Below are 14287 nucleotides of genomic sequence, written 5' to 3' on the forward strand. Positions count from 1 at the left end.
GATAGCCCAACATATAGAATGCATGTGTTACTTCTTTTGCACTAACAATATCAAAGAAGAAAAAGATCAGAAAGTTCTTTTGTTAATGGCATGTGGGGCTCCAACACCTCCAGACAGGCATCCAACTTCTGAGTTTAAAAGAGACAAAGGCCAGATTAGCTACCTACATGGGGGAGCCTTTACAAATAAAAGGCACTGAGCCTGAGACTTGCAGGCTAAAAAACAGCTCTTCTCCTGCTCATTGTGCAGGGACAAACCTTATGGGGAGAGGTTTGCTCCAACAGATCAGGCTGATCTATTGGAGATATTCAGGCTAGGCATGAGGGACTGTACAAAGTTATCAAGTTCTTCAAGAAGGACTGGGTAAAATAAAAGGGACCTATGCCAAACTTGATTCTACACCTGAATATTTCAGAGCGAGACCAGTCCCATACTCCCTGGTGGAGAAGATGGAAACTGAAATCAGGCATCTTGAAAGTTTTGACTTAATAAGACTTATACAATTTGCAGAATGGGCTGTGCCTATTGTCCCCATTCTTAAGCTAGACAAGTCACTATGTCTCTGTGGTGACTGTAAAGCTAACAGTCAATCGAGTTTCTAAATTGATAGGAATCCCATTGATGACTTGTACACTAAGTTAGCAGGCGGCCAAACATTCTCCAAGTTGGAAACGAACCATGCCTAACTCCAGCTTGAATTGAACGAGTCTTTTTGAAAATATATGATGATCGACAGGCACGAGGGACTATACAAGTATACTTGCTTGTCCTTCGGGATCGTCTTAGTGTGAACGCATATTCCAGCAAGTTATGGAAAACATGCTCAAAGGGCTATATAGAGTGGCAGTGTGTTTGGATAATGTCCTGGTCATTAAGGCTTCAGAACAAGAGCAGCTGGCAAACTTAGACAAGGTCTTGCAGAGATTCTCAAGACCTGGAGTATGTTTGAAGAGGGAAAATGCATCTTTCAAGCAACTGAACTGGCCTACTTAAATTATCGGATAGATGGCAAAGGTTTACACCAGTAGGGAATAAGGTGAAGGCCATTAAGGAAGCACCAACACCCAGGAATACCACGGAGTTAAAATCCTTCCTGGGATTAGTAAATTATTACAGAAAATTTATCCCGAATTTGGTTTCATGCCAACCTCTTTGGATATCTTATTACAAAAATACCAAGATGGTCTGGGAGGTACCACAAGTGGAGGCTTTCAACAAAGTTAAACAACAGTTACTGTCTTCAAACTTATTGGTCTAAGAAAGAACTCATTCTAACATGTGATGCCTCTCCCATAAGGGGTTTGGGTAGCACTTTCATATCACTGGAAAGACGGAATGGAAAGGCCTATTGCACACCAATCCGTAACCCTTCAGAGACGAGCAGAGATATTCTCAGGTCAAGAAAGAAAGATCAACAATCATATTTGGTGTGAAAACATTCATTCAATATGTTTATGTCTGACATTTCATTAAAGTTACCAACTACAAACTCTTATTGGGCCTTTTTAAAAAAGATAGGGGTATTCCATCTCTTCCCCCCATCCCATTGCCTCCACCCAAATACAACATTTGGACCTTGTTACTTGCAGCTTATGATGACCTTCTAGAGCACCGCCCTAGAGCCCGGATAGCGAATGCTGACGTGCTGAGTCATCTCCTGTTGCCACAAGCCTGGCTCCTCTACCAGCATTAGAAGAAGTCATGATAACCCTAAATTTTTTGGAGAATGCCAGTGTTTGCTAGACAGCACAATGTCACAGTGGCTAGCACTGCTGCCCCACAGCACCAGGGACCTGGGTTCGATTTCCGGCTTGGGTCACTATTTGTGTGAAGTTTGCACATTCTCCCCATGTCTGGGAGGCTCCCTCTGGGTTCTACGTTTCCTCCCACAGTCCAAATATATGCTTGTTAGGTGGATTGGTCATGCTAAATTGCCCCTTAGTATCAGGGGGACTAGCTAAGGTAAATGTATTGGGTTATGGAGAAAGGGCCTGGGTGGGATTGTGGTTGGTGCAGACTCAATGAGCTGAATGGTCCCCTTCTGCACTGTAGGGTTTTATAAAAAAATTAAGGCCTGGACACAAAAAAGATCTAACCTTGTTTAGAATAAGGTATGTGATCCTACATGGTGGATTCCGAGGACAACCCTCAAAAGAAATGAAAAGCTATCTGACTAAGAAAGGCGAGCTCAGAGTTGAAGACAGGATCATTATCTGGAGGTTCCAAGTAGTTGTCCCTTGCTCAGGGCGGAGTTCAATACTAACAGCTACCTACAAAATGGCCACCCTGGAATATCAAAGATAAAAATGCTGGCTAGGAGCTACATCTGGTAGACCGGCCTCGACTCAAATATCACAGACTTAGTGAAGTGTTACAACTCATGCCAAGAGAATCAGAAGCTCTATCCATCAGCCACCGTGGGAGTGGATTGGTAGGCCATGGACGTACACATTTCAACCTTGCTTTATGGGTTCCAAGTTTTTAATCATGATAGATGCACACTCAAAGTGGTTAGAAGTGCACCACATGGTCTGCATGAACTATCAAGCTCCCATAAAGAAATTATGACTGTGTTTTTGCACACACACAATACCAAAAGTCCTGATTCTGATAACAGCATGTACTTTATTAGCAGTGACTTCTTGAATATCATGCTCTCTCATGGTATCCAGCACATTCAAACAGCACCTTATCAACTGTCATCAAATAGATTGATGGAATGGGCAGTGCACACCTTCGAATGCAGCATGAAGGAACACCCAGCGGCATTCATGGAGACAAATTGGCATGATTCTTGTTTGATAATCGGACCATACTTCACACAACAACAGGAATTCCCCAGTTGAACTGTTAATGGGATGACAGTTTCACACAAGACTGAGCCTACGAAACCTGGTGGAGAGGGTGCGGTCCTAAAGAGAAAACCAGAGATAAAATCATGATTCTGCAAGAGCAGAAGGATCATTTATAACCTGATTCACATGAGGAACTTTGGAGATGGTCGCAGTTGGGTCCCTGGGATCATTACAGAGGAAGCAGGACCAGTATCTTAGAATTAAAATCCAGGGTAACATTGTGAAGAAATACTGGACCATCTCAGGGGTTGAGTGTCCATTCCTGAACAAGTCTCAGTATTGGCCATGGTGGTGGCTGCTACCAGTGTCTGCCCACAACTCAAAGCCACATTAGCCCCTCCATATAACAAGAACACAGTCTCTGAGATAGAAGCAGAAGGAATTGGCATCCTGGCTGAAGCGGAACCCAAGGAGGAACCTGTATCAGTCATCCTGCAATGCTCCCTCCCAGCCAGTCATACCGCCAGATCCAGTCCTGTCTTCGGACCTCAGACCAACTGTCAAGCAATGGAACGGTCCTACTCGCGGCAGGTTTACAGGGGGAGGGATGTTATGATGGTCATGAGGGGCCCTGGGAATCATCAACAGATCTCCCCGTGGGCATTATGGAGCACGATCTTCCTTAATAAGCAAGCAAAGGCCCGCCCAATGGGAAGTAAGCAGTGGTGGTTACAAACTGTTGCTTCAACAGGGACCAATAGGTATCCTATCGGTCCCCCCATATTGACTTGCATGCTTACATGGTATGGCTCTTTCTTGTATTATTGTTAAAGGGTCTTGGTGATGGAAGACTGCCCTTGACAGAATGATTACAGTTATGTTCCCAAATCTTTTTGGACATTGATTTTTTTCTTTTGGTTAGATAAAAAATTTTGGAGTTTTATCTTTAATACCCTCCATAGTCTGTTCTTCACTAATATCAGGTGCTTCATCTTGTGAAGTTGCTTCCTCGTCAGCTTCCATAGATGTGGATTGCTTGATTTAACTTTTTTTTCATTCATTATGACTTAAACACCAGAAATTTGGACTTGGAGAGACATTTATGTACTAAGCAATGGTAGCACTAAAATCTTTATGGTTCATGTGGGATGGACATTCAAATATACAATTAACAAACACATGTTTTATCACTTGGACAAGTAAAATTAGACCCATGTCATTGGAAAATGTCTGATCGTTTTAAACCAGTGTTGTGAAACACAACTCAACTTGCTCCGGGAACAATTTCTCACACATCATTTTCCTTTCCTGTGCAATCCTAATGCAATTGCGTTGCAAAACACATCGATTCCGCGTCTCCCCCCCACCCCCACCCCCACCCCACCTTCGATTGCATCTAAAGTATACAAAACTGCTCCAATATATTCACTTCTGATTTTTCTTTCCTGCACCATACAGAACATCACCATGTATGCCATGTACTGCCATTTCAAAATATTTGCAACCCTAAATATCAATTTATTTGAACGCGATGAATTCCCAATTGTAATTCTATTGATCTTGTTGCTTCAAACACAAATAATTCTCCCTCCCTTATTCCTAGTAAAGAATCTTGACTGTTTCACTTTTTCATGTTTTAATATTATTAGGTTTAGGATTTTGAGTATAAAACCTTGCTTATTAAAACAAACTCTAATTTTTTAATAAACCCTGAATTTTTAATGTCTAACACTTGAGTCCTCAATTGTGCTTGACCTACAAGGTTCAAATAACTAGTATTTATGAATCAAGTAGAATTTATTAAGCAAAATTTTACATATTCTTAATAAGAGGCAGTGAAAATAATATAGAAATTCCTCACCTCTCAAGATGCCAGGAAATTTTGGTGTTGTCAGCACAGACAATTTCTTTGTTTATGTCTTTGAAATGAATGTTGAACTGTGTACAGAAGCATCATTTCCCAGAAGCCACAGTATCACTCTGCCAACGAAAATCACAATTCCTCATCTTTTATCCCCAGTCTCCCATTCCTACTTCCTGTTTTGAAGATGATCCAAATTCATTTCTATTTGTTATAGGACACAATTCATCTCACATCACCCACCTTTGCAATAGCCCCTGTTTTATGGATCATAAATTCCAGAAGCTTACATTCCATCACAAACAAATGCACATCTCCTTCCAGCTACAAAGAAGCCATAAATAAAGCCACATTCTCTTATCAACATATCTTAACCCAAGCCCCACAGTAAAGCTATTAAAATCAACAGTTAAGACCACTTCCTTTCATAATATCAGAAAATAAGGGTTTTCTTATTGGAGGTACTGACCAATTAAAAGACTAAATAGTTTGCTTAAACATAAGATCATCTTAAGTTCAGACTGCTTTAGCTATTCCTTCAAACTGATTTAAACAACTAATCATATTTTGGCTTTAGGTCAAGACTCAAATAAGCTCTTGTCATAAAATAAGTTTATTTCTTCACAAATAATTGCTTTGCCTGTTTCCTTGACTGTTAGTTGCCCAACAAGCCAAAACTGAACCATTTGATTTTAAACTGTCTTCACAGAATAAAATACATTGACATTACAGATTCTGGAAATTAGTAGAATTGTCAAAATCTTACAATATGAATAACCTGACCTATTTGAAAGTGGAGACAAATTTACTATTTGTTCATCGATATAAGTCAGCCAGTTTTGAGTTTCATCTTATTTAAAAGCTTGCTGTTTAATTGACGTGACAGCCCTAACAGTAATATTCATCAGCTGAAAAAGATTTGCTCCATCAACATTTATGTTTGTGTGAGATATCAGGAAGTTGCCATGATCCAATTATCCTGCACCAGCCAAGTCTACCAGAGATATTCACATTCCAAAACAGAGTCAGTGGTGGCTCCATGGTGGCATGGATTGCACTTTAAAAACCTAGCTGATGAGACTTGTGAGGAGTCCAAACTCAGCCACTCAGGAAAGGTATGTTGTACCTCATGTGAACACAAGGGTTGTCACTGATCAAGCAATAAAAATGCTAAGATGCAATTCAGAATGCTGGACAGATCTAGAAGTGCACTTGAGTATAAACTAGCATAGGTTTCCAGACTGGTGGTGGTCTGCTGTATCTTGTCCAACACAGCAACATAACAAGAATTGGAGCTACAGGAAGAGGAAGGTGATGAACATTCTACACTTTCAGAGGTGGAGGAAGAGCCTTTTGTGGCAAGTGTGTCCGTACTTTGCTGCAAGCGATTCCTGGGATGGGTTGATTCAGACACACCATTGTTAATCTGAGGCAGTGAAGCCACCTGGCACACCAACATTTTCTGCTGCTGCCCCAGAACAGTCACCTTTATCAATCCCAAGGCTCAGCAGCTGCATCTACCTGTGTCTAGAATATCATATCCTCAAATGGGGTTCTGCACTGTTTCACCTGTCACCAACTTTTATGATGTGCAATTCACCTTGCATCAACTCACTGTAATCATTGGCAGGCTTACCAAAGTGTGTGTATCTAAACTGGAGGAGGGTGCACTTGATCCAATAGTAAATGGAATGCCCTGAGGAATCTTTATGCTGCTGCAGCAATGTGTCATGAGGGATGCTTGAAGGATCTGTGGAAGATGAAAGACATGAATTATAACTGATTGAACATTTCCTACATTACAATAGTGACTACAGTTCAAAAGTACTTCATTTGCATTTACTGGAAGCTACGTATTTGAATACATAAGGCCATGTTCTTTGGAGTCAGAAAGAACATTGTACCTTTTTCAGCTAAGCAAAACAAGTGGCAACCATTTACTGATTTGTTCCCCTTGACCAATCAGGGTCAAGCTATCTGGTTTAAATTTCAAACAATCCCTGCCAGTTTGTCAGTTATTATCACCTGATGCATTCTCTATGGCAACACTGCTACCAATTAAAGTCCACCTGCCAACCAATCAGCACTCTTATAGCATATAGTATAAATTGTTGTAGACCGCTTTGAAATAATAGGTTTTTAACACAGAAAGAGACCGATCATGTTTGTACCTGCTGATGAGCTACCCATCCCCATTTCACTTTTCAACATTTGGTCCAAAGCTTTGCCGGTTACAGTGCTCCAGGTGCCTTCCTAGTATTCTTGCGAAGTGCCGTGATGTGCGCGAGACCAAAAGCTTTGACATGTCTTTTTTTTTCAGTAATATCCCAGTTTCTGGCCAATATTTACCACTCAATCAAGATTATAAAATACGTTCATGTTTGTGTGAGCTTGCTGCTACACAAATTGATGGCTCATTTCATACTTTACAACAGTTACACTTCAAAAATATTTAATTAGCTGTACAATGCATTGAGATGGTGATTGTGAAAGATGCTATTTAAATGCAAGTCTTCCTTTCTCAAAATTTCTTGGTCACAAATTATCAGTAACCAGGATTTCACCCAATGAAATCCAGAGACTAACATGAGCAAAAATTACTCAAATTGAGCCAATGTTGAAAATTTCAAAAAAGCTGTTTCTTGGAAATGTTGCATTGCTGTTAATCTTCGGAATGCTTTTTGTCATGCCTATATACAGACAGCCTTAATCATAGACCTTTACAGTACTTCGGCCCATTGTGTCTGCACTGGCCATCAAGCACCTATTTATTCTAATCCAATTTGCCAGCACTTGATCTATTGCCTTGTATGTTATGATGTTTCTTGCTCATCTAAATGCTTCTGAAAAGTTGTGAGGGTTCCTGCTTCTACCAACTTTTCAGGCAATGAGTTCCAGATTCCCACCACCCTCTGGGTAAAATGTATTTAATCAAATCCTCTCTAAATTTCCTTCCCACGACCTTAAATCTATGTCCCCCGGTCATTGATTTCTCTATTAAGAGGAAAAGTTTCTTCCTTTCTACCATATCTTTCTACGTCCCTCATAATTTTGTGCACTTCTATTAGGTTCCCCCTCAGCCTTCTCTAATTTAAGGCAAGCAATCACAGACTAACCTTCATAGCTGTAACATCTTAGCCTAGGCAACATCCTGGTGAACCCTTCTGCACCATTTCTAGTGCAATCACATTCTTCCTATAGTGTGGCGACCAGGGTTGCATAATTTTCTAGCTGTGGACTAACAGCATTTTAAACAGTTTCATCATAACCTCCCTGCTCTTATGTACTGAGCCTCAGCTAATAAAGACAAATATCCCATACTCTTAACCACCATCTCTATCTGTCATGTTGCCATCAGGGATTTTTGGACATGCACCCCAAGATCCCTCTGGCTGCCTGAACCTCCTTTCATAGTGGCGCTCATTGTGTATTTCCTCGTTAGTCCTTCCGAAATGCAACATCTCACTCTTTTCAGGGTATCTTGGTGATGGCTATATCGTTAGCTATTGATTTTCTATTGTTACAGGTGGAGCTGTTGCATCTAAAGCTGCTAAATATAGAGGTAAGTATTCCTACTTCTGACATATTCACTATATATAACTATCAAATTGTTTTACTTTTGAGGATAGAATAAAGCCACGCATATTTTCAGGAAATACTTGCCATCAAGGGAGTGCAACAAAGATTCATCAAACTGATACGAGGTATTGTCTTGAAAAGAGAGATTAAGAAGACTGGACCTTTATTCTCTAGAGTTTAGAAGAATAAGAGGTGATTTTATAGAAGCACACGAAGTAGAGTGTAGATGCAAAAAGAATGTTTTTCATGGCTGGAGGGTTTAGAACCAGGGTACGCAATCTTAGAATAAGAGGTAGGCTATTTAGAACTGAGATGAGGAGAAATGTATTCTCTCAGAGAGTAAATCTTTGGAATTTTCTACCCCAGAAGACAGTGGAGACTCAGTCATTACATACAAGACAGAGATCTTTAAATTTCTGGATATTAAAGGTATCAAGAGATATGGAGACAACAGAAGAAAATGGTGCTGAGGCAGAAGATCAGCCATGATCAAGTTAAATAGCAGAGCAGGCTCAGGAGGTTGAAGACCTACTTCTGTTTCCTACGTTCCTATGTTAAAGAAAAGGAATTATTCTTCTATATGTGATGACTATACATGAGAAACATTGTCACCTTTGCTAATTCTTGAGGCATCTCATCAGATGGTCCAACACAACCAGTAACATGAGGCAAAGAAATCTTGAGCATTCATTAATTAGGTTTGAATCTTTATCATATCTTCTCACTTCTTTTCAAAATTAGTCACGCCAAAGTAGAAAACCTAACCTACCAAAGTCTAACCTACCAAAGTAGAAAAATTAAACAGCTTGTAATATCTCTCTTTATTAATGTTCTTTCCTTATCCTTAAATCAGTATTTGAGATGGCACTCAGTGTCTGATTGAGGGGCATAGTATTAGAAAGTTGGGTGTTTGAGGGGGCTGTTGTCACTGACTGCCACCCTCATGCCCTTGCTGCCGATCCCTCATGACCCCCATCCTGTAACCTCCCTCCTACCATCACTCACTTGTGGTCTGGGATCCAGCAATGTGTGTTCTTTCAGCAACTACAAATGATGGCTTTTGGCGGGCAGGACTTCAACAAGTGTTCTTGATTCCAAATAAGTGCCTGAGTGGTGTTTAATGCAGAGCACCTTCCCTATAGAGGCAACATGATGTTTTTGCCACATCTGCAGCCCGTGGGCAAGACTCCATCATGTCAACTCTATTAAATAACAGCCGCTATTCCTCATTATTCTTGTGATTTCATTGTAGGTCTTGGATTAGGCGCACAGGCTGGTTTTGGAGCAGGAATCCGGCCAGGCATTGGAGTAGGTGTCCAGCCTGGCATTGGAATGGGTAATTTATTGTTTTCTGAAAGATATTTTCCTCCATGTTCTCTTTGTGAAGTGTACAAATCTATTTTATCCCATTTCTGTATAAATAATGGTGCTATGGCACGAAGTGAAATTAATACGAACAGCAGAAGGAAAATTAACTGCAGATTGCTGCCTTCATGAAAGATGTACTTAGGGAAGGCTGACAGATAGTTTAAGTGTCTGCTAAATTAACATCTATTAATGTGCTCAATGGCTGTGGTTTTCCACTCTGTGCTTATTAAAATGAATCAGGTGGAAAATCACAGGATTTGGAAGGCTCAAGCAAAATAATTGAGAAAACAAGACTGATAATATCAGGTATTTTGGAACTTAATGTAATCACAGCTTAAGTAACACTGCAAGAATGCACTAAAAAACAATTGAGTCAGGTTTTCTGCGAGACAAATACTTTGTCTATCAGGATCCAAGGAAAGTGTCAAACCCACACTATATGGGGAGTTTTTACCTTTCACTATTGGTGGGTTTCTATGCGGTCATGGGTTCAATCAACTTTAATTAACAAGTGCATACCCATTTCATGGACTTCCTAGAACTAAGACATATAGAGGAACAGAGAGGCTTCGAAGCGTAAGAACCCTGAAGATAGCTGGACAGTTATATGAGGTGGTCAAGAAGGCAAAGTGCATACTTAACATTACTGGCTGAGGCATAGAATACAAGATCAGGGTTGCCTTGCTGGAACTTTATAAAACACGAGTTAAGCCAATCGTGGAACCTTTCAGGCAAAGAAGCCTGAAGCTGTGGATACCTATGGGAAAACCCAGACATCCGGGTTTCCAATTCAAAGCTCTGGCCCAATGACCTATGTAACTCCTGTTTTTATTTTTTCACTCACTTGTGAGACATGGATATCACTGGCTGGCCAGCATTTATTGCCCATCCAGGGTTGCCCTTGAGAAGGTAGTGGTGAGCTGCTTTCTTGAATTGCTGCAGTCCAGGTGCTGTGGGTTGACCCACAATGCCATTAGGGAAGGAATTCCAGTATTTTGAACCAGCGAGTGTGAAGGAACAGCAATATATTTCCAAGTCAGGATGGTGAGTGGTTTGGAGGAGAACTTGTAGGTGGTGGTGTACATGCCCTTGTCCTTCTAGACTGAAGTGGTTGTGGGTTTGGAAGATGCTGTCTAAGGATCTTTGATGAATTGCTTCAGTGCATCTTGTAGATAGTACACACAGCTGCTACTGAGTGTCAGTGTTGGAGAGAATGGATGTTTGTAGATGTAGTGCCAATTAAGTAGGCTGCTTTGTCCAGGATGGTGTCAAGCTTCCCAAGTGCTGTTGAAGCTGCACCATTCAGACAAGTGGGGAGTATTTCATCACTGCCTTGTGCCTTGTTGATAGTGGATAGGCTGTGGGGAGTCAAGAGGTCAGTTACTCGCCACAGTATTCCTAGCCTCTGATCTGCTCTTGTAGCCAGTGTGTTTATGTGGTGAGTCCAGTTGAGTTTCTGGTCAATGGTAAACCTGAGAATGTTGCAGGGATTCAGTGATGGTAACAGCATTGAATGTCAAGGGGCAATGGTTAGAGTGTCTCTTATAGATGATAGTCATTGCCTGGCATTTGTATGGCACAAATGTTACTTGCCACTTGTTAGCCCAAATCTGGATATTGTCCAGATCTTGTTGCATTTCAACATGGAATGCTTCGGTATCTGAGGAGTCATGAATGGTGTTGAACATTGTGCAATCACCAGAGAACATCCCCACTTGAGACATATAATGGAGGGGAGATCATTGATGAAGCAACTGAAGACGATTGGGCCTAGGACACTACCCTGAGGGACTCCTGCAGAGATATCCTAGAGTTGAGATGACTGACCCTCCACCTCCACAACCACAACCACCTTCCTATGTGCCAGGTATGACTCCAACCAGCAGAGAGTTTGCCCCCTGATACCCATTGATTCCAGTTTTGCTAGGGCTCCTTGATGCCACACTCAGTCGAATGTGGATTTGATGCTAAGGGCCCTCATCTCACCTCATCTCTGGAATTCAGCTCTTTCATCCATGTTTGAACCAAGGCTGTATTGAGGTCAGGAGTTGAGTTGACCCTGAAGAAATCCAAACTGGGTGTCACTAAGCAAGTTGTTGCTAAATAGGTGCTCTTGATAGCACTTTGATGACCCCTTCCATCACCTTACTGGTGATCGAGAGTAGACTGGACGGTAATTGGTCAGGTTGGATTTGTCCTGCTTTTTGAGTACAGGACATAACTGAGCAATTTTCCACATTGTTGGGCATTAACTATACTGGAAGAGCTTGGCTAGGAGAGCAGCAAGTTCTGGAACACAAGAGTTCAGTGCTATTGCCGGAATGTTATCAGGGCCCATTGCCTTTGCAGTATCCAGTGCCTCCAAACATTTCTTGCTATCATGTGGATTGAATTGAATTGGCTGGAGACTGGCATCTGAGATGCTGGGGACCACTGGAGGAGGCCAAGATGGATCATCTACTCGGCCCTTCTGGCTGAAGATTGCTTCAGCCTTATCTTTTGCACTGATGAGGCTGGGGATGTTTGTGGAGCTTCCTCCTCCAGTGAGTTGTTTAATTCCCACCACCATTCATGGTTGGATATGGCAGGATTGCAGAACTTGGATATGATTTGTTGGTTATGGGCTCGCTTAGCTCTGTCCATCACTTGCTGTTCATGCCATTTGGCATGCAAGTGGCCCTGTTTGGTAGCTTCACCAGGTTGACACCTCATTTTTAGGTATGCCTGGTGCTGTTCCTGGCATGCCCTCATGCACCCTTCATTGAACCAGGGTTGATCCCCTGGCTTGATGGTAATGTTCGAGTAGGGGATATGCCGGGCTATGAGTTTCAGATTGTGCTGGAGTACAGTTCCGCTATGTTGATGGCCCACAGTGCCTCATGAATGTCCAGACTTGAGTTGCTGGATCAGTTCAAAATCTGTCCCATTCAGCATGATGTTAGTGCCACACAACGCAATGGAAGTTATTCTCAATGTGAAGGTGGGACTTCACATCTCCACAAAGATTGTGTAGTGGTCACTCTTATCAATACTGTCATGGGCAGATGCACCTGCCACCGACAGATTGATAATAGCCAAGCATAAAATTCAAATTATGGATTATTTAACAAGTGAAGAGGACACATTCTCACACACTGTGTTAATTTAATGTTATTACAATTACATAGCTCTTCCTTAAAGCGGTTCCTTGCCTGGTTGATGTTCTTTAAATATTGTGATATGCTTTTAAGGGATAGCAGAATGCCTTCAGCTAGTGTGATGTGATCCAGTCTATGTTTTACTTTATCCTGTGAACAGAAAACAGCATGCTTAGCCCAGTACTGATGTCTTCATGCTTTCTAAGTGGGCCCAAAGCATGTTTACCCAATCCCTTTTGAGTGATTGGCACCTTTATATCATTGTAAAAACATGACAGAGTGTTGAGCTGTGATCAAACAGGTGACAGCAAGAATAAGTATAGATACAATACAGTGAATAGCCTTAGATCATGCAACTTGCTTTCAGACAACCCTCAGTATTTTAGTTGGGCTGCTATGAAACAGAAGTGTTGGAGGATGTTGAAATTGCAGCCTGGTGACTGCACAGAAAAGCTTTGAAAACACAAGCCAGGGTAATGCTCAAGTAAAAAGCGGGTAAGGAGATGGATCCCACATGGCGAATTGCAGCACATAGTCTGTCAGTTCATTGAGTGGGACAGCTCATCAGGTGGATCAGCATTGGGCTAGCTCAGTTGGGAAAGGCAAATGACCCAGGTGTGAGCCAGATCAATATCAAACAAGGGAGATTCAAACAAAATGAAAATCAAAGCCTCATAAAAATAGAAAAGGTTAGTACAGATAAAGCTTTAAATACGGTGACCCCCCCCCACTCCCCTGCCCATCCTAGGTATTTCAGGAGAAGGAAGGTTAAGGTATGTTGTCAACAGATCCACAAAATTCCCCAGTTTAAATTGGGATGCAGCTACTCAAAATGTTCAAGCTATTTACAGAGTTATAGGCCAGAATTTCACACTCCCTACAATCAGATTGGCTGGCAGCTATCTAAGGCAGGACTTCCTCCCAGATGAAGAGTTGAAGACCTGCTTGCAGCCACGTAATGCTCATTCAAGACTCTGCAATCCAAAACATTCAGGCCACAGTTCCTTGATTCAGGAGTGTCAAAACCAGACAAGCAAGCCATTAAGATTTGCCTAGGTCGGCACAGGCTAAATACATCAGGATTAACAGCAGGAGAGCTAAAGGATCTCTAAAAGCACACTTCAGAATCAGGTTAAACTTCCTCATTCATTGACTGGAGTTCATGTCATTTCAAAAAAAGCCTACAGAATTCATTGATCATTTTGTCAACAGATGCAGAGAAAAGGGAATGTACTGTAACTTTTCAAACACAGAGCTTGCAGATAGAACTGTTGAGTTGATGATTACATCCATTCCCATGAAAGCATTCCAGAAAGAACTGTTGGACAAGCACAAAACATACAGAATTGAGGAGCTACTCAGGACGGACATAAATATGAAGCAATTCTTGCAGGTTGGCAAAACATACAAGTCCCAAGAACAACCCCAATTGTTAATCCATTTAATGGAACACCCAAACCAAGCATCACATGTAAAAGGTATGGGCCTCTGCTTATACCAATAAAATAACTTTGTACCCTGAGGCAAAGCCAAATATTCTGGGCTAC

At 41.5% G+C, this 14287-nt stretch overlaps 1 protein-coding gene across 22 annotated transcripts in view; it reads left to right on the forward strand.

The window, feature by feature from the left end:
• Positions 1-14287, forward strand: part of elna (elastin a) — a 324471-nt gene that overhangs the window by 269800 nt on the left and 40384 nt on the right. For 19 of the 22 annotated variants that reach the window (XM_080210607.1, XM_080210612.1, XM_080210601.1 and 16 more), the window contains 2 exons: positions 8183-8218; positions 9488-9571. The exons of 2 other annotated variants lie outside the window; for them this stretch is intronic. In XM_080210607.1, coding sequence (XP_080066733.1) covers positions 8183-8218; positions 9488-9571 — 120 coding nt within the window. The remainder of the gene's footprint in view (positions 1-8182; positions 8219-9487; positions 9572-14287) is intronic. One more of the 22 variants, XM_080210606.1, reaches the window with a different exon arrangement.

The sequence above is a fragment of the Carcharhinus amblyrhynchos genome, chromosome 23, assembly GCF_965287045.1.
Source record: "Carcharhinus amblyrhynchos chromosome 23, sCarAmb.v2.hapA, whole genome shotgun sequence".
In the NCBI taxonomy this organism is placed as follows: Eukaryota; Metazoa; Chordata; class Chondrichthyes; order Carcharhiniformes; family Carcharhinidae; genus Carcharhinus; species Carcharhinus amblyrhynchos.